A 24,693-nucleotide genomic window follows, 5' to 3' on the forward strand; every position below is an offset into this window, starting at 1 on the left:
AACTTCCTCGGCAGTTCGCTGATAACTTAAACCTTTTTCATGTCATTGCTATACAGAGAAACTTTGCCACTGCACTGATAACCTTTCTACCACCAGGGAGGAATGTGCTGTCCTGCAGGAAATTGTCTCTCTTCAAGTAACAGGAAAAGTATCACCTCAACCTCTCTATCACTTCTTCCTCAAAGAGTTGCTACCTTCCCATCCAGCTTGCCCATTTAAATGCTAAAATAGTTATTCATGGCAGTCTGAGCACCAAACATCCACTTGGAGAAAGAGGCTTTCCAAGAAAAAAAAAAAAAAAAAGATGCTGGAAGGGCTGGAAGGAAAGTGGGGCTCCTAGAAGAAATATACTTTTTTTTTTTTTTTTTTTATTTTTCCTATTTGCATAGGTCCTAAACTCACTCTTGTTACTGCGGTGGCAAGGTGGGGAATAAATGTACTTTTTCTCTTTTGTTGAGTTGGCCATGCTCTGAATACAGTCATGATAAGTTACTCCTAAGTACCTTCAGAAAAGTTAATGTTGTGTTCCCCCTATAATGAAATTTTAATTGGGTGGAAGAATGATAGCTAAATTATCCAACTGAAGCTATTTACACTATATTTTATCTATAAAGAAACAACTCAATTAATTATGTTTTAAAAACATTTTTCTTATGTTAAATTAGTATTTCTAATCTGGGTCATTACTCAGATGAGTTTTTACCTGGGCAGACCTGCCACGTTGCACAGGCTTAAATCCATCAGCAAACAAAAACCTGCAGCTGACGCTTAGTTCCCAAATAATCTATTTTCCAACAATGCTGTCTTGAAATTGGTATTGTAATTTTTGCAAACCCCTCATCATCTTTGTATGAATTTAGAGTTGACAAATGCAAGCAGACCCCACAGCAAGGAAGGTCTCTGAGGAGACCCTGAGGCTGTGGCAGAAGGGAAGAACATCAAGCAAGGGAGAAGAGAAAAAAGCAGGGCCAAATCCTGACATGTTTTTCCTCAGCTTCCTGCATAGCCAAGGCACAGGAATTCAAAGCACTTTCTGCACTAGAAAGATGGATTATCCTTGTTTGACTGCATGCCCCAGGATGCTGAATGTAAGCCTCTGGATATTATGTTTGTTTTTCTAAATTATCTTTCATGGGCTCCAGGCTCAAATCCATAGTCCAAGAAAACTCACTTCAGCCCAAGCAACAAGTCAAACTGTTCCAGCCAGCAATGCACTCTATTTATAAGATAATGCCACTCCTCTGCTCTGTCCAGCACAGCATGGGAGACCCTATATGATTTTCCTGTATCTACAGAAGAGGCATAACGACTCTAGTTAGCTGTCTAACATATTTTGTATTAGGCTGGTAGTTATAGTATACACATTGCTGATTTTATACACAAGGGAAAGCAAGAGGTGGTTCATGTTACTCACTGAAGAGACAATGAGAAATAAGGTACATTATTGAACTAGGTGTGGCACGATAACCTTTTTTATTTTTTTCATGGTACTGCATGTTATAGAGATGTGTTCAGCAAACAAGAAGAGATGAACATTTATTTCCTCTCCCCAGTAAGACTTCACATTTGCTGCTGCCGAATTCTCCCATTGTCTATAACTTCCCTGTTGCTCTAATCTCCCTGGGGTCATTTGCAGTTTGAGTCTGTCCTCCTCTGTTGGCTCCCGTTCTGATTTCGGTGTCATCAACAAATTTGACCGCTGTTGAATTTGCACCAAAGAAATCCCTGACAAAGAAGAGACTCGCTCAGAGGCTTCGACCCCAGTGCAGCCGTCCCGGGCCCAGGGGGAGGCTGTGTTTGAAGTCTGACACGCGCACTGTCGAAACCGCGCCGCAGACTTTTGTTTCGTTACACATTCATCCATCTGCCACAAAGCCCAGCCCGTGGACCACCACGAAGTGCTCTCTGAACCACCAGGAGGGTGGTCTGAGACGCGCTGTGGTGCTGTGTTAAAAGTTTATGTTAAAACCGTGATGCTTTTTGCATAAAACTCATACTAGGGGACTTTCTTCTGGCTTCTATTCATAGCAGGGTACACCGGCTGTTTTCTCTTTCCTGGAAAAAAAGCTATTTAAATGAATGCTCAGGGGAGTAGTGCATATTTATTTAAAACTAAGCTGCAAAAATAGAACGGAACTTTTTTGTCCTTTCTTTCTATTCCTCTTAAAAAGGGTAAGAGCGTACAGTCTGCTGAGGTGTTGGTCTTGTTGTGTTTTTATTAAAGAAGGAATTGTGGCCCGAGCAACTCCGTGAGGTGATGGGAGCTGAGGAGACCCCCTCAGCCTGCAGCCCAGCATCAGAACAGGGTGGCTGTACCTTTGGGTTTCTTCCCCTGTCAGAACCCACAAAATTCCCCCCAATGTTTTGTGGAAGCAGTGTTTTGTGGAAACGATGCTTTGTGGGAGACTCTGGACAGCTTTTCCACGCTTTAAAGTACCATAATCCGCCCAACACGAAGCGCGGGATTTCAGCGCTTCTTTTACGTATGGTAGGGCTCAAAGCAAGACGCCTATCTGTCGAATTAAGAACGTTTAAGACCATTTTTATTGATGCACATCGCTTCCTAACGCGCGACGGCGGGCTGCCTCCCCTCAGCCGCACAAGATGTCCGCCGGCCACAACGGCCGCCACCTGCCGCGAGGGCGGCGCCGCCGCCGCTGAGGGGGAGCCCCGCGGCCCGCCCCGCTGCGGGATCGGCCCCTCACCGGGCTGAGGTCGGCACCGGCACCGGCACCGGCACCGCCGAGGGGAGCGGGGAGCTCCGCCGACACCGCCGGGTGAGCGGGAACGGAGCCGCCTGACGGGAGAGGGTGGCCGGGAGGGAAGGGGGGGAGCGGGGCACCTGCTGCAGCGCCCCGCCGGCTGCCCGAGGATCCGCCCCGGGGCCAGGCTTCGTTATTTTCCCCATAGGTTCTAAAGGAGGGAATGTCGAGGAGAAAAACGCGATTTCTGCTAGCTGTCTGTCGTGGTGTGTGTGTTTTTGTATTCCTTATGGTATTCCTTAGGTGTCCTTCAGCGTAATTTTGTGATCTTGACTGTGTTTTCTAGGCAGTTTTCATAAGTCTAACTTCCCCCAGGCACCTGTACGGCATATGTTACAGTAACCTGCATTATTTTGTAACTGAAGTAAGTTTGATAGCAAAAGCTAGAAGCAACTTGAACAATTTGTGTTTGCTTGCAAGCTGAATGCTCTGCTAGGGAGCAGGAGATACAATTCGCCTCTGCTGGAAGCGAATAAAAGAGGATGCAGAGGGCTCATGATGTAGGTGGTGTTTTGAAGGTCGCAGTAAGCCTGTACGGTCTGTGAATGCGTGTGTAAGAGGCACAGATCTGAGCAGTCCGGGCTCTGATGTGAAGAACTTTCATAGATACAAAAGGACAGAAAATGCTCTCCTCATCTGAAGGCAAGTATCTTAGTTTGGTGGGCAAGGGGAGAAGAGTCACGAGTATCTTCCTGCATTGGCAAGGTGCGGCAGGTGCCACTGGAGTGAAGGGTGATGTCGGGTGTGTTCCTGCTCTAGCGATGTGACTGTGGCACACAGTTGTTGTCCAGGTACAACGCCGTGCACGCTTCTGATCTGAAAGAAAAATCCCTCGGTTCTGTATATGCATTACTCACTGTAACGAAGCAGACTTTTCTGAGGCCATCAATCTGATGTGTCAGACGTGTTTAATACACTGAATTAGTCAATGTTAGTCTTTTTTTAGTTTCTGTAAATGTAGTGAGACCTAATTTAGGAATGCTCTGGATGTAACTGCAATGTGTGTGGACAGCCTGTATATTATCTTGTGAAGCAACAAAAGCAATCTGAAGGAAACTTTTAAGTACACACAGCCAGCAAAGCTGGCTGCTGCATTTTGCCTTTTTTTTTTTTTTTTTTTTTTTTTTTTTTTTTTTTTTTTTTTTCCCTCTTTTTCAGATTAGAGAGCAGGGAAGAGTCTTTGAAGAAGCTTCCTGTCGGAATGCCTCACATCAATGCAGCTGCGGCTCTGCAGTTCTGCATGCTGCTGTCCGCGCTTCCTGCACAGTATTTCCTATCCCAGTGGTATGGAACAGACTCCGCTCAGCGCATCCAGATAACTGAAAGGTTGTAAGTCTGTCCTTCCCTACTGTATTCATCTATAAGAGTTCTCATTCTCATCCCCAATACACTTTGTCCTGGCGAGTGGGAATGCGTTGCCCATTCCTGCATGAAAACAACATTCAAATCATACCTCAGACATTTCTGTGGCTTAACGTGACTGTATTTAGTAGTTTAAAGAGGTCCTTCAGCATTTGAATAACAACCATTGTTTTCTTCCCGTAAAAATCTGTGTATAATCTGCGAGACTGCATGGCTGTGTCTTAACCTCTTCTGCTTTTGGACATTCCAATATATGTGACTATTGATTAAAACCCTTTAAAATGGGAGAAATTAAATGTTTTATTAGTAAGACTATTTCAAACTTTCCATTACCTTCTGACACTTATATTGTATATGAATTAGGAATTTATGTACTGACAGGGTCCCATGTGTCTGTTCTAAATGTAAAGTGAAGAACAGTGCATCAGGTCCAAGGATTTAATAGTGGTAACCACTGGCAAATGTTAGCATCTTGAAGATGTACCATGCAAAGAGAGTTGTGTATGACTTAGAGTTTTAATATGGTCTGTGTAGTGCCTTCGTTGTGTGGTTCATCTGTACAACTCAAATCCATGAAGTAATGAGAGCAAAAGATTAAGCTGGATTAAAAAAGAACAAAGTTTGTCTTTGTGGGCGAGGACCCAGATTTAAAACACTTTCAGGGTTTCATGGCATGAGTCAACTACTAACCATTTAGATTTATGCAGAATTTGCTTTGCTGTTTTTGAATAGTCCTTTGATTATGTGCACAACTTTTGAAATGTTTTGTTCTCAGTATCCTCAAGTTACAGTTGAAACAGCAGAATCTGATGCAATTTGGCAACTCCTGTGGTCTGACTACAGGAAAAAAAAAGCAACTTTGTCATGGCAAATGGCATTTTCCAAAATTCACGTATGGTTTACTGGTACAAGTGATGATTGAAAGGACATTCATTTGCAGTGTAAGTAGTAATCTTTAGGGAGAACTTGTTCCTGGCCACTGACTTCTTTTTCCTGTTTGCTACAGAAGTGAAACCTTAAAGTTTAAACATTAAAAAAGGAAAATAAGTATATATTAAAAAAACACGATAGAAAGTTTTCAAACGACATGGTGATTGTTTTTACTACTGAAGGCTAATTGCCTGTGGGAGCAGCTTTACCAAGTCCTACCTGAGTGTGGATGCGTGGGCAGATCGGTTAAAGCTGTGGCTGTTGAAGACAAGGTAGGATGTTGCATTCTGTCTGCATTTAAGCCTATCTTTCAAACACGGTCTATTTTTAAACAGGAAGGCATGCTGCACGGGTGAAATAAGTAACGAAGGGGAAATGCTTCTCATTTTCCTATTGAGACTGATTTGGGACTTTCTACCAGTTTAAGAAAAGCTTTTGTTTGTATTCTACACAAACATGCAATTGGAGCTCCATGTGAAACTAAACATAAATCCGGGCAGTAATTCTGTATGTGTTATCCTCTACTTTAAATTCATCTGCTTGTGCAATCTGATTGTCTGTAGGATTAACCACATTACAGATTATAAGCTGTGATACGTTTACAGGATCAGATCCTACAACATGGGATGGATATCTTATGCTGTATACGGTGGTTGTAGAAAACGTAGATGGGAAATCTGTGGGTTTAGGATGGAGGGAAAATGTGATTATTGGATAAATGACAGGGGGTTGGTCTGGAAGAAGTAAGGTTGTATCCATTTGCATATGTACCCGGTTAGTTTTAAGATGACTTGTTCAGGGAGGTTAAAAGGGCTTGTTTGTGAGATTTAATTCTTGTGCAGTAGAAATACTCCAAAGGTTTTACCTTGTCTGGACCTTCAAAGGTCCTTTATTATTGATTCATGTTCAATGACCAGGGGTGTCAAGGAGTACCTCTGAACTGTGGAAAATTCAGAATTACTTTTGCCCCCAGAAAAGCCTAGGAGATGTACAAAAGGCAACAGAAACTGTGCTTTTCTCAGGTTCACCACAAATTGCTTTGCAACTTTGCAGGAATCTTCAGGCATGTGTAGAGATAAAGCCTCTAAACACCAAAAGATCCTTTGATTATTTGTGCATTGTTGGAGCAGCTTACATCTTCTGAATATCTTATATTACTATAAAGAATTGGTTATCCTAAAACAACAACAAAACCACCAAAACAACCCACAACACTGAGTTCCCCACCTGTGAAATTCAGATGAAATTCAGCCTACTGCAGAGGAAGACACTTTTACTGTAGCCTTAAGCTGGGACTCATGGCCAGGCACCTTGTCCATACTACAGTTAACCAATCTTTAAAGATTTCAAAGTAGAATTTACAGAAGAGACTGAAGAATCTCTCTCAGAAGTCAGAATAGTATCAAGCTCACCTATATAAAGTAAATGGCTTTTCCTTGACATAAAATTATAATGCAGCTGTGGAGCTACATATCCAAAGAAGCTATATATATACTCTTTTCTCCTGTTGGAACAAGCTTCTTTGTCTTGTATGTTCCCTAGAAGTGGTGTTAATGTAAAACTCTCATTCTGTTTGGGCTTCTAGTTGTGAAGAATTTTGCATCAAAGGCTTTGCACTATTCCTCTATTCAGACAAAGGCTTAAAGTAATAACCTGAAGGCTGATTATCCTAAAACTCACCTGCAAAAGAATGTGTTTGAATGCTGGGTTATTAATTTTACATTTTAGGAACTGGTACTTCGGAGAAAAGAAAATTAAAAGTGCCAACACTGAAGCAGAAAACCATTCCTATTTTGCAGGTATCAAAGTCTTTGCAATCCTTTTTGTGTTTTGCTGGTGGCATTGCGTTCTAAGGTCTTTCTGTAGGGTATTTCTACACTTGTCTTGCAAATGTTAGTCATTTTCCTCCTGTCTGATCGTATTCAGTAGGCAAAACAAGACACGTCAAATCTGAAGTCTTCCCGCCCTGTGTTGTGTAAGGGTATCAGTGTGATGCACTACGTGTATCCGTCTGTTTCGTGGAGCAGATCTGAGTGTGCCTGTTTTGTACTGGTGTATGGAGCAACAATGGTATAGCTTTCACTTGATTCAAATGAATGATTTAGAACAACTTCATAAAAGGAAAAAGAAACCATTGATTAGTCTGCTGCTACAAAAAAAATCCCTGCAGTCAGACTGAATAGAAAAATTCCGTGACCCAAACTGGAAAAAAATATGGCAAAATTAGTTATTGTGTGTAGCACTGTGAAATATTGAATATAGAGGTGCAGTTAAACAGCAATTGCCAATACATACACGTGTTTATGCTTTCTGTTAAGACCCATACGTGATATCAAAGGCACACAAGTAGAAAAATACCTTCCTTAGTGGATGCTGGTCTGTCAAAAATTGTAGTAATATTCTGGGGGGAAAAGAAACAAAGTACATGTTTCCTTGTTTACTTTGCCTATTAATCTAACTGTCACTTCTCTTCCGGTAGAAACCAGAAGAATGTGAGTGTCTGTTTAAATGTTTAAAATGCTTGATAAAACATTTCTTTACAAGTCTCTTTCTCTGTTAAATTAGAATCAACTCAGGTTCGCAGCCCAAAGCCTGAGTCCATCCAGTTCAGTGTGGGCCAGGTGATAGTTCACAAAAGACTTGGTTACTCGGGAGTCATTGTTGGATGGGATGTAAAAGCTAAAGCTCCAGAAGAATGGCTACAACACAAATATCCTCCAGCAAAACAGGTTTGACTGTATTAAACTCTTATTTTATCAATACATGCACACAATAACGCTGTTAAAAAATCTCTAACGCTGCTATGGACTTCCTGCTAGCCTAATAGGGAATACTTAATACCCCGATCATCTGTGCAGCTGAGAGAAAGCTCTGTTTCTTCTGCGCTGTTGTCACAGGAGAGATTTGGTTTTGCAGCTTGGATTGGTTAAACTTTACTGGTCAGGGTTGTTCTGGATGTCTCTCGAATTAAAATTACTTTTAATACACAGTGTTGCATTTAAAGCAGCAGTGTCAACCTTTAACAGAACAAATTTCTCATGGTGTATTACTAAAATTGAAAAGCTTTTAAATATCTGATCTGATCTTCCAGCGTAGGCACAATTGGTAACATCTTCACTGCACCTAAGAAATGCAAGTAAGCCTCTGTGTTTAATCAATTTCCGAGAGAGAAAGCTGTGTTTTGAGGCATCTGGACAGTTGGAATATAAATCTACTTAACAATGTGTTTTTGCTACGATTCTTAGAGCTTTTGAAATTCTCTAGCCAAAGTCCTTGTTGCATTTGGAAATCAGATGCTAAATCTTTGTTGACAGTGCTGGGCTGCTAATACAGTGCTACATACCCTGTGGGTTGGCCGCTGACATGCTGCTTAAGTGGCCGGAAGGCACTAATCAGTAAGCCAAAGAGGACTGAAAATGAGAAAAAATGAGAAGCTCTGCCTGTAGATGAGAATCCATGTTCAGCTGGGAGCAGACGTTCAGTACTGTTGGGTGCATTTTGCCCCTTCCCGACTGCAATTTCATCCATCTGCTACTCATCTTTGGCTTCAAAAACACCTGCGGCCTTGCTTTTTCCCCTCTTTTTTTCTCCTCTCAGTGGCATTGTCACCAACTGCACACCTATGCATTCCCCATCAGACGTTCTCAATCCTTTTATGTATCTTATATAATTGGGAAAACATTAAAAGATCTTGTGTTCATCTTTAAGGTTTTAAGTTCACTATTGATACTGTGGTTGAAGTGTATTTTTTTTAATTAAACTTGCCTTTGTTTTTCTACGTTTTGTGCATCAGCTATGCAAAATGTCCTCTGACCTTTAAGAGGCAACTGCTAAGCTTGGTCATTACAACCCCCCCGGCGTTATTAGCCAGGCTTTCAGCCCGGCCTTTCTCTGCCTTGCAGTTCATCAGCACATTGCTGAGCAGAGGCCACTGCCTGTCACGTTGATCAATACTAATGGCTGCACAAACTCCATTTATCTGCCCGTATTCATCCATCACTTTTTCGTGTTTAGATTGTGGGTTACTTTTGATGGGAATATTTATGGGCAGCAGTCAGCGCAGTGGGACCCTGGCCTGTGACTGGGGTTTATAGGCAATACAAAAATAATCATAAGCTACACTGCTTTCTTGGCGGGAGGACTTTTAGATATATGTGGAAGTTGCCTTAGCTTTATCCAGGACTGGGATCGAGGCTGTAAGAGGTGGTGTTATGCTCTGAATTTGCTCCTTTCTCTCTGGCATCACCACTTGTGAAGGTAGAAGGGGGACTAACAAACTGTTGTGGGACCTATATACAAAAAGCAGGGATAGTCTAAGTCATATTTCTTGCAAGATATACAAACAAAAAGGTCACTTAATAAATATCTTGGCTCTTAAAATCAAAAAAGATTTGAGAAGAAGAACGTCACATATTGCATTGTTGATGGTTTTATACTTATTTTTCCAAACTGGCGTTGGCAAGATCATAAAAATAAACCTGCTGTATGTATACATTGAGAGGTTTTAGGCCCTGTAAGTCTAGTGAGAGTTAACTGATTATATAATGTAATCTTTAGTCATCAGCTCCTCTCAAGGCTATTTATTTTCCTTCTATTTTTACAGGATGTAAGAGATACTCCTCACTATCGAATTCTAATTAACAAAGCAAATGGATTTGGCAAATCTACCACTTACATTCCTGAGGAAGAGATAACGATTATTATGGGATTAGAGGTAGTATTTATTTTTATTCCGTTGCAACTTGCTTGTTATCCTCTGTGTTTAAAAGTTGGCTGACCTTTGGCTTAATGGATACTATTTATTTTACAAAGGTAGTGAAACTAATAGAGGAAGCAGACGCACAAACTATAGCTGTACTTTCAAATATATGTTTTTAGAAGGTGATAAATGACTCAAACCATGTGCTGTCTACTTAAAAGTATCCAACTGCATAATTTTTTCTTTGTCTTTAAGTCCTTTAGCATTTTTGGCTTCTGTTACATACAGGCTGTTGCAGACATGGACTTTTGTTTTAGGATTTCACTGACCAATCAAAGTTGGGCAACTCCTTTCATCCCTTTCGACTGGATCTAGCAAAACACACTGCTTTCACAATTCCACTCTGAAAAATCCGTGTTTCAAAAAGCTTTTGCTGAATAATGTCTCCCTTCTTTAACTGCAAAAACTGCCTAAAATTCTGGTTTGTGTATCATGGTCTCGGTTGCCTTTGATTTCTAGCTTACACAAGGTGCACTTGATTCTTCAACTAGTCAGAGGCTCTGATCCAGAAGACAGCCTTCCTTAAAATGTTTCTGCTCTAGCCAGTGACTGTAACATAAAATGTGCTAACGGGCCGGAACAAAGGAGTAGGAAATATGCTAGCCCAGATACGTGACATAAGGATTTAAAATTGGGTTCTGAGCCCTCGGACTCATGTCTAAAAAATGCACCTTTTATTATGTCAGTCAGTTGCCTACCTTTGGTGACCTTTACAGTCCACGGGGAGACACAAATACCTCACCACAAACATTTACCTTGTGAAAGCCAGCCTTTAAGTTATCAGATGGCTTTATTGACCCATAGGGGAAGCTTACTCTTCCCACAGACGGTTACGGTGACTGATGGTAACAAGCTCACAAATTTAGAGAGTTGAAAACTGTCTAGGTGAGATTAATTACAGATGATGAGTCATGCCTACACCTCACTTTCAAAAAGGTCTGCGGATTGCCTTCCCACAGCCTTTCCTCCAGCCTAATAGACACTGATTTCCTAAAAAGAGTTGAGGATGACAAAATGTTTCACCTTGCTCTAACCAGTTCCCAGTTCTAACCTACTCACTTTAGGCTTTCTGGATCATAACAAAGCTCACAACTCAGGTTGCCCTTTGTGGAGATGGATCTTCAATTTAGACACCATCATACAGAAGCCCATCAACTCAGTGTGTCTTCACAATTTCCTTGACTACTTTAGTGTTCCTGCTGCCTGCTTAGTTGGATTAGATACCTGATCCAGCTGAAAAAAATAACAAGAAGCTGTACCAGCAACAAAGGAGTGGAAACTACTTCAATAAGAAACAGCGCTGAGGTTAAAACATCAACCCTGGTATAGATCTAGCCAGTAACATCTCAGGAGACGTGTTCAATGCATACAGGGCACTGACAGTCTGAGAAAGCCACTGTTCTTATGCCATAAACTACAGCAAAGTGTGGAAAATCCCACTGAAAGTGTATCTATGTACAAAATGCATTTAAACTAATCAGCAGTCTTCAGGAAGTTAACTCTAGTAACTTAAATCGTTAAAGTATCAGTTTGTATTCATTGCTAATTCGACTCGAAATGTGATTTTTCTCAGGTGCACCACCCTGATATGAAGGCCTATTTCAGCGGATATGATGGCTCAAAATACATTATGCAGCCGTGGTTGAAAAAAATCTATCCTCATGACTGAAATGTTCAGCTATTTGTACATATGATGTGCATCTGGACAACATAGTTCCTTTTTAAACTTGAGCAAACAGACACCAGGATAAAGCTAATGTATATTTTTTTCCTATGATGAAATAAAATGTTCCTAAGCAAGTTTTATGTTGAAGGATTCATTTCGTTAGAAGTGGACAAATGGCATGTTCAGTTTACCATCATTAAGTGAGCTGGGGGGTGGGGAGCAGAATAAATGAAACAGTTAAATACTGTATCTGCAGAACTAATTATCTTAATTTTAGAGGCGAGAGCTAAGTAAAGGCCAGCTGGAATTTAAATATTTCTAGTGAGAGCTACAGTAAAGTATTCCTGCAGTAGTTTGACTATTCTCTTTATAAAAAGCATGCATTGTGCTGTTTTCAAATGACCCGTGCAAAGGAAGAGTTTTGAGTGACATAAAACTACTAAATGTCATTTCTTGCACCTGGATAGGCAAATTAAGAAACTTTCTATTTTTGCTCTGTACTTAAACAATGTTCTTAATATCCTGTCTTAACCATACTTGCTATCGTAAGAATAAAAATCAATAAAGGAAAACAAAAAAATGAAGAAAGTATAAAAATTTATTAAGAAAATTTGTAAGGTTTTAGAGCAACTTCTTTCTTCTGTTTTCCTTTCCCTTTATCTCAAACACAGCAAACACTCTACAAGAAGCATAAGCAGTAGCATTCAGGATTCTTTCCTGCAGAGTCAGTGAATCTGGGGTGTTAGGTTGCTGACTGTCTGTGTGGCCTCCCCATTCTTTTGTTTCTTCTTCTCTTATTAATAAAGGTTTTCCCAGTGACTGGCCAAGCAGCCGACATACTTCTTGGGCTTTCTGCCGCGTGTTTCCAACAGCAGCGACGCACACTTGACGGCTGAGAGGCAGAGAATGCAGCACAACAACAAGCAGGGTCAACTTGCATAAATATTCAAGCCAAACATTTTTTTTTCCCCTGTGTTTCAGTTCTTATAACTGCATGGAGTAAGGAGCATCACCTTTACCCACCTTCTGGGTGGTAGATTGAAAGTTTGAGGGGAAACAGGAGAAATTGTGAGCGTCCTCATCAGCTGTAATCAGGCATTTCAAACACCTGTCTGCTGCAGGCACCGGTGGCGTGTGGTGCAGAGCAAGCGTCCAAGCCCTGCTCCAAACATCTGGGTGCCCAGCTGTAAGCCAAACCTGCACCCCCTTGAACTCACTGGCCTCATTTCCAGACTCCTGCGTCGACACTTTGGGATCCACTTCTGACATCTCCAGAAATGTTACCTGCAGTGAGCTGAGCTCCCTCCTTAGCCCAGGCATGTTTCTTTAAAGGGGCAAACCCCAAACCAAGATTAAACTTCCCGCTGGTTCTCCCACCCTCTCCAACATCAGCAGGATATGCAAAAAATCAAATAGTTGGTAAACACCTACAATTTTAAGACCACGAGCATCAAGGTAGCATATTTTGGTGCTGAGCAAGCGCCATCCATGGCTCACTTCAGAGCATGTCAGTAGCTAAAAGTAATGGGAATTGGCAAGGGTACTTAGAATTACCAACATCTGGTAACGCATTTGTACCTCCATGAATAAATTCAAATTAAATCTACACGTGCTGATGTAACCAAAGTCAAATTATGTTGACCTAATATTCACAGCAGATTATACTTCCAATGGAAATCAGTGAGAAAATATTTATTACAGTCTGCTTCTGCACAGGGGCACTGCAGAAAGAACAAGATGCCTCTTCCTAGGCTGAACAGCATTAATTTCTAAGTTATATTTAGAACAAATGCTGAGATCTGAACATAAATTTTAATAGGTATGAAGGAAACTATTTGCTCCCACTACAAACAGTATAAATTATGTATTCATATTAAATGGTATCTGAGGCTGTAAAATCTGTGGCATAAGAGAAAACTTACCGAAGGGCGTCTATGGCTTCTGGAGTGTGGTAGAAATGAGGTGGACTGATGGTAACAGAAGTCCCTAGTTTTTCAGTAAGTAAATTGCAAACATTCTGCATTTTTCCAAAATCACTGAATATAATAGAGACCTGGAACGAACACAGACATCAGACAAGTACATTTCTTTTTTAAACTCTTCTCCTATGATCCAACACCTGTAATTAAATCAATGTAAAGACAGATTTGTACAAACTAACTAAACGTAGTAGTCCTGTATATAATAAATTTATTGAGTCAGACACTTTTATATAGCCCTAGAAACTATCAGTTGTTTTCCAACAGAAAGAAGCTTATGAAATGGTTTAAAATTGAGGATTAAGAAAATGCTCTTTGTGAGGAAGTCTGGCATTCCTGGTATGTAGACAATTTGAAGAACGAACGCGTACTGTGTGTGACACATCCTCAGATGCATCTTAGCTCTTCCCTTTTAAATTTAAACTTAGATTACCAGATGTTAATTATGCAGAAGCCCAAGCAAAAGGATGTGGAAAATATCGGGCAGGAAGGAAAATTACATTTTAATTCCACGCATTAGGTTCAAGAAACCTGACCTATGAGACCAAAAGAAGCCTAGCCCAGTCCCATCCCACTTGTTCAAAGCCCTGTGCTGGGTGAACAGATTCGCCCCAGTGCCTGCAGAGAACTGGTCACTTCAGTCTAGGATGAAAAACAATTTAAACGTGCAGCCTTCTGTACCTTTGGCATGAAGAAGCATTACACACAGATGATACAGCAGGAATTTGGGTGTTTTCCCAACAAAGCAGGCATCACTATCAGCCCAGGATCCAGAGCCCTACAGCCTTCCTGGCAGGGAAGCACCAGCCAGGTGGCAGCTTTCCAGGCAGGAGCAAGCCCTCCTCTGTGGCACAGCACTCTTTTCAGCAGTCAAGTAGTCATGCCCAGCTGCTAGAGTGTTCAGGAAGCAGAAATCCCAGTTCCCAAACCCTTTTTTTAAGAGTCTTCATCTTCACCTTGCCATACAGTGCTCTCATCACCAAGCCGGGGTCACCATCTCCTGTCCCGGACTCTTTCACTTCTTTTTGCACAGAAATAAAGCTGCAAGGGGTTACTGCTTCCTCTGAATTACACACCCCTCACCTGTAACTCGGCGGCTGGATCACTTTCTGGAAGGTGCGGTGCCAATCTGAACTAAGACCAAAGATGAGCTTAAACCTGGATTTCTTTCTTCAGTGAGAGCTCTTGCCGTATGTAAAACCCATACAGCCTCTCGTGCTGCTTTGCAAGAAAACTCCTGATTGTGTTTTGTGGAAAGCTGACTGCACGCTGTCACTGTGAGGACCATCACAGCGTCTGCCAGATGGCTGCCAGTGTTTATAAGATCAGTTCCCTCAAGGGGATGAAACAGAGGACTGGTCAAACAAAATAATGGTGGGGCTTAAGCAAGAGGGAAACTGCTCAGACTGGGGCAGCTCTGGGCATTCAGGAACTTTATGGGTAAAAAAGCATGGGATCAGGCGTCCTCGGTGCAGAAAACAACTGAGTAACACTTGTGAATTTTGTTTCCCCCACCCCCAAACACAGTTTTCACATAGATTACTTAGAGCTAGATCCAATAAAATAAATTCCACTTTTTTTTTTTTTTTTTTTTTTTTTTTACAGAGGATACCTGAGCATTAATATGCAAAGCAGTATTTCAATTTCTTCAATAAAATTATGATTAAGGTTAAAAACTGTGAAAAAAATAATATGAGGAACGCAAAACCGTTATGGCCACATTGTAAGGTTTGGATAAGGCTGTAAAGGACAAGAAGTTGTGTTTTACAAAAAGGCAAGTGTGTTAAGATATGCACAAGAACAAACTAATCATCCCATGAGATCATCATGCAACAAATGAACTGTTACGGTTAAGATACTACAGAGCTTTGTGATCCCCTACAAAACTTCATTCTTCTGCATATTTTCCTTTGTTAAAGCATGAATTAGAATTTATCTTCTTACAGTTGAAAGTACGCCTTGAATTCTTAATTACACCTTAAAATAGCTATTTGTCTGGGAATTTCTTCAGTCTTCTAAAAACCGTTAGACAAATGGGAAAAGGAGTGTACAGAATGAAATAATGCAGGACCTCTGTGATTTGATACGTAACACAAATGCAATGGCAAACTCCTTAGTACAGAAGACAGTGTAAGTTAATTTAAAATTCATTTGTATTGCTAAAGTTGTCCCATACATTGAACTTCACTGGTTTATGAAGCTGCACTAACAAAACTAGCGCTCACATAAGGGGGGAGTCTAGGTGAAACTAACCTCTGCATGAAGCGCTACCAGACTGCTACTTAAGCAGACCACAGCCACAGTACTGCGGCCAGAATTTCAAGTTCAGGCCCCTGGCAACCACAGAACTTCTGAACGACAATTACAGCCGGTCCAAACTGCCCACTGGTGTAAAGTTGGCCCATGTCATTTGCTTTCCACTTACTTACAATCTTTGTTGTATAAAAACTGATGGCAGAAGCAGGCTGACGATTGGATTAGTTACTGCATAAGGCTGAAGCTGTAGGCCTAAGCTTGTTTGTAGCCTAAATAACAACTGCATATAGTTGTATTAATTAAGTACAGCTTATCTAAAAGACTTGATAATTGAAGCTCTCATGATAGTAGGTGTCTAAATTATGAAGTTAAAGCCATTCAGCAGACGACACTGATGATATCATTTAAGTATCCGAGGACTCATTTTAAAATCTAATTTTGTTCTCCAAATTCTCATTTATTTGTATATTTATCGCTGTTATTTAGATGACAATATACCTTAAAACAAACACGCAAATTAAAGAGGCTGAACTCTGATTTAGGGGACTGTAAACAGTAACTCTATAATACTGCTAGAGTTTTACTGCAGACTTTTATAGGAATCTTCATAAGAATCACTGAAGTTGCTGGGTAGTGACTGAAGTGATTAAATCTGGAAAGATTCATTGATTGAAAACATGCTATTTCCCTTAATGAATATTTTCAGTGCATTTACTTCTTGCTATAATACAGATGTGCAAAAATAAACTCCCCTGAGCTGATTCTGAAGTAATGGAATTATTCTAATAACATTTAACTTTCACTCAGCACTTTTAACCTACAGAATTCAAAGTGAATTACCTAGGAAACAATTAGCTTTGCTTTACTTGCAGCAAGCTGATGGCAGAGTAATGTAGGATAGACCAAAGTCCAGGTGCTGTTCAACTGTGGCTTAAGCAGATATAGCTTAGGGCTGCCATGCCACGGTTGTTCCCCGTCCACTCTTGTCCTCTGCCTTTCACTGTCTCCAGTTCGTGGAGCTAAAATAATGGAAAAAATAATCATTTTTTTTTCAGATTAGTTTTAATTGGAGCAGCTTTCCAAAGCTGCCTATTACCTCATCACCTACATACAAATTCTTTCAAAAAAGCAGAGGGCAGGGACATCTAGGGGTTGAGGAGAGAGCAGAACCATAGGTTTGCTTACACCACCACAGGATGACAACCTTGGAGTCCCAGAACAAAAGAGTCCCTCCCGCGGCATCGTAGAGTCACAGCACACATTCATCTGACAAGAAAATAATCCTTTCCATGCTATAGGAGCAGAAAACAAGCTCTGCACACAACTGAAGACTGCAATTGAATTCTGCTTTAAATTGCAGTCCTTCAGTAGCTTCTTTGGACTATGCTGCCTTTACTGCAGAGAATGTCTAGCTACAAGGAAAGAGTCTGCAAATTTTCCTTGGTTCTTGCTACATTTTTTGTTTTCTTGGGTTGAATACATACCTCTGCTTCCATTTGGTAGGTGTTCTCTAGTCTACTAAAATCCTCTGTTACAGTCATATTTTCTTCCTAAAACAAAACACAAGAATATAATCTTAAAAGACAGAAATGAAGGGTCTGTTGGAAATGTACGTACACTGTGTTCTATAAAAGTTGAACTGTTTTGGCTTATTGCTTATAACTTAGCAACACAAGTTTGGAATTTTCCATGCAAATCTCGTCAGTTAAGGCTGGATATTAAAGATTTCTTGACATCACTTAAAGTAAATTATACAGTAGCTCTATACGGCAATTTTGCTGCTATTCACTTGAAGAGAAGAATTAGTTCTTAAAAGCAACTGCAAGCTAGAGGCTCTGTGTATCCGTGTGTAGCTGTCAATTCACCTGGTACTAAACCCAAGACATTTCAGTCATTTTCATGATCTAAACAATGATTAATCAATGGTTATTCAGCAGGAAGGAAACCCTTAAAAGAGGTTATTCCACTTTGACCCTTCTGCGTTAATACCAGCTATATTTTCAGTGTAAGGTCTGTACAGAGCACTAGCAGAAACTTTAAGATTTACAAGTAAGATACGGAACAACTCTGGCTACCTCTGAACATTTGGCCAGCTTGCTAGCAGCCGAACATTTCTTTCACCCCCTGCCCTCTTTGGTAAAGAGTTTGGATGAATAGGTTATTGTAAAATTACTACACCATAACAGAAAGCACAGTTTACAGTTTAATTGTAAGTATGAGTTTGCATTTTTTAGTCATGAGCTGTAGAGAAGCGGATACCAAGCCTTCCAAATTACTAAAAAAGTTTTACTTACTAAATGTATTTGCATAGGAACATAATATTTGCTTTCAGTGTTGACACATTTCAAAGGATGCTTTGTGTCAGAATATTTTCTACAGAGGACTCCAATCTTCAAGTTTATTGTGTAGAATGCATATTTTTTTAGAAATGACATTAATCACGAGAAGCATTTTCCTTCTAAAATATCACATGGAAATCAGACCTATAATTATCATCGCACAGTGCCTACAAGAAGCTTTTGGGTTTTTTGAAAAATAAAAATTGAGTTTTCAATTTTATGATTGACAAATAACGCTCAAATACAAGAAAACATCCTTATTTTTGGAAAATCTCTCCTAGCAAAGGCAAGGACCACGTGGAGTTAGTCCCTAAAAACCATATTTCCCCTTTTTACACTCATAGGTTCAAGATACTTGGGAAGCATGGCTGGCTGTGGTTTGTTAGAGAAACATGGAGCAAACCACACTTTTTATAATAATTATCAGGAATTTTTTTCTCTTTTTTTTCCCCCCTAGAGATACATATACATGTCTTATAAGAATAATCACACATAAAACCCCTATTTCACAGAAATACCAATACTGTAATAAAACTTGAGAGTAACCATAGAAAAGGTGCATTTTTTCCCACGTCCCCATTCCTTAATCCCTTTAAAAATATTATTTTTCCTCCGAACAAGTCAGTCTTCTTCTAAACCTTTTGTTTGCATCTTATTCTGTTTGTTTTTGCGCTTCGCCTGCTTGCTGTATATTTAAGGGCAGTGCCATCGTGTGGTTCTAGGCACTACTGCAAAACCGATGCAGTTGGGAGTGAAAAACCACCTTGTGCCATCCACTAGGCAATTTCTCTCGTTGCTAATTTGTATCCCCCAAGATTTGACAGTAGCTCTATGTGTTCCTGAAGATAAAGGGAAGACCTAATTGCTGAAGTCATAATGATGTGGCCTCTTCTGATGCATCTTCTGCCAGGTGCTTTGTTCCTTTTCAGGAGCCTGTTCCATCTTCAGACAAGGACACGGGGAAGACAAGGAGGTGACGGCAGAATTTTAAATTGAAATCAGGGCTTTGACTACATCAAAAGCAAAAGGCTTTATTTCCCCCTACTGCTTATGCCTGCTGTTTATATTTTGGCTCAGGAACTGTTCATTTGACAGCAATAACCACAGGAAAAAAGTAGTTTTCAATGTGCCTTAAGAAAAACTACACTTCCAGTGTGTCAGGTGTCCTGGACTTCTGGAATAGTTTTCTCAATTTTCTAAATCTGTGGGCCAAGAGACACAGGATACAAAATAAATGAATATAACATTATTTTTATATGATAATTACCCCTAGAAGCCATTGAATGATTCTTAACAGAATCACATCTGTATGCTGCCTATATAGTGTATTTTCTGATCCAGCAGTGATATAAACTATCACTGTTGCAGGTGAAAAAATGAGAGGACAGGCAACATCCCATTGAGCTTAGAGTATCAAGTCTAGAACTGTTCCTCACCTTATGTTTTGCCCCATTTCAACACACCAAAGTCCGTATATAGCCCTTCCTCCTGCCTCTCTGCTACTTCGGGACACTTGCTTCTTCACAGAACTGTTGTGTCCACCCTCATCACAACGTCACTGTTGTAGGAACAGCTACTGCTTTCCCCAGAAGAGAACAGGAAAAAATCCTAAATTATCAGCGAAAATCCTAAATATTCAGCGAAAGCACGCTTCAAGGAGACAGCTATGTAACAGTATAGTATGCGAAAAAACCTATCTGAAGGTAAAATTACGTGCACTGTTCCTAACTACTGAGTTAACAAAATTACGAGTCCTTCTTACAAGACCAGCCTCAATAAGCAAAAATGTCCATGGATTGGAAATGCACACTAGCACACAGTTGTAATGAGCTATACTGGTATGTGTAGCTATTGCTTAAAACTCTGGAGACACCTGGAAATGCCTCTTAAAATTTACTTGTATGTTTGCAAAGATGCATCTAATGTAACTCTAGACTCAAAAATAATACCCAAAAGATATTGAAATAACCAAAAGAGCTGGCTTCTTCCACCTGAATATACATTTTTTTTTCTCTTAGTATTAAAGAATCATTTAATGAGAGATGTGATGTATGAGAGACTGACACAACAGCCCGTCCATCAGAGTGTCTCTGCAAGGTTACCCCAGCATTTCAGGACGGGAAGCCCTGACAGTCAGCACGCATCATGCATGCACTCCAGGTGGCGGGTCTGTTCCCCAGCCTCTCAGCCCCTCACGCTGTGCCTTCCCCTTGGCATTACACAGACAGAATGACACCTACGGTGAGGTAGTTTCTGGTGCTTTACGTCTGCTCAAAAAATAACAGGCGCATAGGTGACAGTTATTTTAAGAAAGGTAAAAGGCAAGTTTGTACTCAGCAAATGTCAGGATACTTCAGGGATATGTCTTAAACTATGTGGAAGGTGATGTCTTATGCAGGTCTTTCTGCATTTCTTAATCAAGGATGCATTGAAATTGGAAAAAAAAAAAGCTTAACTGGGTGAGCAAAGCTTCAAATCCTTTTTTCCACTGACTGCATGGATGCGCATCCACAGCTGTGACTCCTGAGTAACAGGTTCCAAATACAGAGAACAGTTCATGTATATCCAAGGACACAGCCCAGTGCTGACAGAGCCTGCTGGATACAGTTTGTGAACTGTTTTTTCTCCTTAAGTAACACCCCCTCTCTAATTCCTCAGCTAACCTGTACAATCACTGCTATTTTTAAACAAGATGGCCAATGACAATTTTTGGATACAGTGATTAAAGAAAACAAATGTCATCTCCACACCACCCCCCGGATAAATAACAAGCTGTAAATATAAATCAGTTTGCTTCTAGAGAAGGAAGAAAAAAAATGCTGCTTTTGAACAGCTGGGCTCAGTAAGAGATTGGTTTCCCCATTGATTGCTTTGAGGGCTGCAGGGAAAGTACAGATTCTGTGCTCTAAGAGCAGTAGATACTTAGAGCACTCTATAAATAAATGCTACTATGTGCAACTACTTCTGATTAAAAACCTGTGTAAATATATATGGAAATTAGGAGCAGCCCCCGGCATCCTGACAAGCTGCTAACGCAAACTCCTGCTGCTGCAGAGGTTACGCACTCCTGATCCCACAGGCTTCCTACAGCAGCGGCACGAACGGCTAAGGAAATGGTCCTACAGGTTAATTAAAAAATAAATATATGGTCCAACCTGCTGATTTCTAAAGGGGCCGTAGACAGCCTTGCAAGAACTAGAACCATATGGAGATTGCAAAGAGAGATGAATTTTACAGTGGTCTAGAAAGGCATTAGCTACAAGCGGTGTTAGGGAATGCAGTTAGGAGCAAACTGCCAGCAGTGAGATCTGTTAGTCGGGAGAAAAGCCAGAGGGCAAACGAAAGCTCCAGCACTAGTGGTTTACAATTGGATGGAAAAAAAGCACTAAAAATTACACCATAGGGAACTACTCTGGAAAAAAAACACACCACCTTGTTGTTCCCCAGAGCTAACACATCGCTAACACTGAGAAGCCAAGAACTTAAGCAGCATTTCACAGCCTCTCCGGCCTGCAGACAGAACACGTCCAGTCTCCAATATGTGCTGTGTCTGGAACAGCCGGAGAGAGGGCTGTGAAACTATTAAAAGCTTCATTTCATTATAAAAGAAACTATGAGTTTCATTTCATTATAAAAGAAACTACAAACAGCCCACTGAATGCTCTGCTCTCACAGCACAAAAGCAGTCCACTTTCTACCTATGTTACACCACCGTTTACATGTCCCCATTACATTTCTCTCTGACTATACCCAAATATCACCACACTTGTCCTGATCACACTTCATTTTGCACTTATTTTTTCCAGCCTGCGTGTGCACAACACCTCAAAAGTACACTCACTGACTTAACAGCCCGTTTACTCCTTTTGTGTGTCACCTGCCATGAAGTCCAATGCTCCCCGCAATTCCATTTCAGCCAGGCTCATGTCAAAACCCAAAGTCAGTTCTTCAGGTTCCTTGTAGGGTGGGCAGCTGCAGCTATCTTTTCTCACCTTTCTGCAGTTTGAAGTGCTATTTAATTGCATCCAGGATGAAAATACCCCGTGACCTAATAGTTTATCACAGTGGTGGGTACAAAGCTTATCGTTTCTGTCTACTAATAAATGTGAATGAATGATAAGTCGCCTTGTCTTCCTCTGAAAATCCACGACTAAGCTCCCACCAACTCACGATGCAAACTGAAGGCTCTCAGCCTGCATCCCCCCCAAAAAACGCACCATTTCTGACCGAGCAAGTTACTCTGATGATGAATGAATCCTCCTCCTGGTTGTCATCAGTATGAGCAGGGATCCTGTGATGTGACAGACACCCCACAGCCACGTGTAGGGAAAAACACGGGTGACAGCTCTGGCCCGCAGCAGCCTCGGTGCCTCCTCGCCATCTAAACCCACAGCTACAACGTGACCCTTCCCGAAACAGGGGGGCTAGGGGGTCTTTCCTATCACCTTCCTTCTTCCTGACCCACTCTTACTTCGTATTTACAGATACCGAATTTCACTGTAACGCCATGCACTATCACAAAATCTTTTTTTTTTTTTTTTTTTTTTTTTTTTTGTGACAAATCTGCAATGCTTTTATTACCATACTGAATAATTTGGGAGCAAACTGTCATCTCCCTTTTCCTCAGCTCATCTGTGAACGCACGGAAACGGCACAGACTTCCTAGGGGCCTTCGGGAGTAAGAAACTTTCAAACCCAGCCACTTATCCCACCAAAGATAGGGTTTGCTGCGTTTTTTAGGACTCCAAACCCACCCACTCACCCCACCATAGATCTGGTTTGTTCCGTTTTGTTTTGAGGCGCCCAAGCCCAGCCACCTCCCCACCGCAGCCCTGCTTTGCCACGTTTTATTTTTAAGAGCCCTGAGTGCGGAACCCTCCAGAACCGCTTCACAACATCCCAAAGACCGCACTGCCGGGGGGACACCCACCCCCACGGCACCTTCCCAGCGCCGTGCCCGCCCCCCCCTCAGCCCCTCACCGGCACGCCGCGGTGCCGGGCGCTGTGCGCGATGTACTCCAGCCGGCGGGACACGCTGCTCCGCGCCGCCCCGGCCGCCCCCTTCCTGCTGCCCAGCCGCACCGACACCCGGGCCCGGTCGGGGCCGGCGCTCAGCTCCGCGCTGCCGCTCACATGCAGCTCCCGGCCGGCCGCCGCCGCCACCGGGGACGGCACCGAGGCCGGGGCGAGCTCCATGCTGCGGGCGGGGAGCGGCGCGGGCAGCGCCATGGCGGCGGAGCCCGCCCGGCTCCATGGTAACCGCTGCAGCGCTGCACGCTGGGAAAGAGGCTCCGCCATGTCGCGACTCTCGCGACCCCCCTCGCCTTGCCAGGCAGGAGGGTCACAAAGCAGCCCCAGCTTGGTGCTGCCCTTCCTCACACCTCACACACCAGCCCTTTCTCCGCAGTGAGGTCTTGTAGCACACGTGTTGGCTCTGCTCATGTCTGCTGGCCGAGTGCTGCCCCTTCCTCTGGAAAGGCGCAGGGATGCAGGTCCTGTGCAGGGATGCAATCCCTGATGCAAGAGTGCAACCACAGGACTCTTGAGGCTGGAAGGGACCTCTTGAGATTTAGTGCAACTCACTGCTCAAGCTGGCTCAGCTGGAGCTGGTTGCCCAAGACCGTGTCCAGTTTGGTTGGGTTGGGTCTCCTTCAATATTTTGAAAGAGAGAACCCTGCAGCCTCTCTGGGCTGTGCTAACATTTAACTATACTCATGGTGTTGCCAGGTCCTCAGAGGGAACCTCCTGTGGTTAAGTTTGTGCTGTTTGTCTCCTGTCTTGTCACTGGGTAGCACTGAGAAGAGCCTGGCTCTTTCCACTTTGCACCTGCCCTTCAGGCATTTACAGACATTGATGAGATCTCCCCTGAGCCTCCCCTTCTCCAGGCTGAGCAGTCCCAGCTCCCTCAGCCTCTCCTCATGTGGAAGATGCGCCATCCCTTCATCGTGTTTGTGACCCTGTGCTGGTCTAGATTCAGTTAACTCCGCACTTTTCTTGTACTGGGGAGCCCAGAGCTGAACCCTGGTGTGGCCTCACTAATACTGAGCAGAGGAGGATCACCTCCCTTGACCTGCTGGCACTGTTCTTCCTAATGCAGCCCACAAGGCTGTTGGGCTTTCTTTGCTAGCCAGCTGTCAGCATGCACTGGTGCATGAGGTTATTCTTGTCCAGATGCAGAATTTGGCTTTTCTCCTTGCTCAACTTCATGAGATTCCCCTCAGCCCAGTTCTCCAGCCTGTCCAAGTGACTATGAAATGACTCACTCTCTGGATGAAGCGAGAGCAGTGGATGTGTTCATTGTGTCTTTAACAGGATTTTCAAAACTCTCTCCCATAGCACCCTCACAAAAAAAATGAAGTTCAAACTAGGTATGTGGACTGTAGATGAACTGAAAACTAGCTGAGCTGCCACACTCAGAGACTTGTGATCAGCAGCACAAAATCCAGCTGGAGACCAGTCATTAGTGGGGTACCCCAGAGCCTGAAACCAATACAGTTCTCTTTATGAGATGGGTGATGGGGTGGACCCTCCACTTGTGCACCCTTCACAAATTTTCTGGGGATAAAAACCTGGGAGGACGGGCTGGTACACCAGAGGGCTGTGCTGCCATCTAGAGGGACCTGAACAGGCTGGAGAAATG

At 42.2% G+C, this 24,693-nt stretch overlaps 2 protein-coding genes across 2 annotated transcripts; one reads left to right on the forward strand and one right to left on the reverse strand.

The window, feature by feature from the left end:
- Window positions 1-3,963: 3,963 nt before the first annotated feature.
- On the forward strand, window positions 3,964-11,517 carry LOC311208042 (F-box only protein 21-like; the record flags this gene model as incomplete). Its single annotated transcript, XM_084284459.1, has 6 exons — window positions 3,964-4,091; window positions 5,237-5,326; window positions 6,783-6,853; window positions 7,620-7,783; window positions 9,658-9,768; window positions 11,387-11,517. 6 exons carry the CDS (start codon window positions 3,964-3,966, stop codon window positions 11,480-11,482), a joined length of 660 nt encoding a protein of 219 aa, XP_084140585.1. The 3' UTR covers window positions 11,483-11,517.
- A 583-nt stretch (window positions 11,518-12,100) lies between these two features.
- IRAK1BP1 (interleukin 1 receptor associated kinase 1 binding protein 1) lies at window positions 12,101-23,282 on the reverse strand (the record flags this gene model as incomplete). The annotated part of the gene is made up of 4 exons (XM_084285024.1): window positions 12,101-12,371; window positions 13,402-13,532; window positions 17,199-17,264; window positions 23,034-23,282. The coding sequence occupies 4 exons, from the start codon at window positions 23,280-23,282 to the stop codon at window positions 12,101-12,103; spliced, it is 717 nt and encodes a 238-aa protein (XP_084141150.1).
- Window positions 23,283-24,693: the final 1,411 nt, after the last annotated feature.

The sequence above is a fragment of the Netta rufina genome (genome assembly GCF_964035555.1).
Source record: "Netta rufina genome assembly, chromosome: 3".
In the NCBI taxonomy this organism is placed as follows: domain Eukaryota; kingdom Metazoa; phylum Chordata; class Aves; order Anseriformes; family Anatidae; genus Netta; species Netta rufina.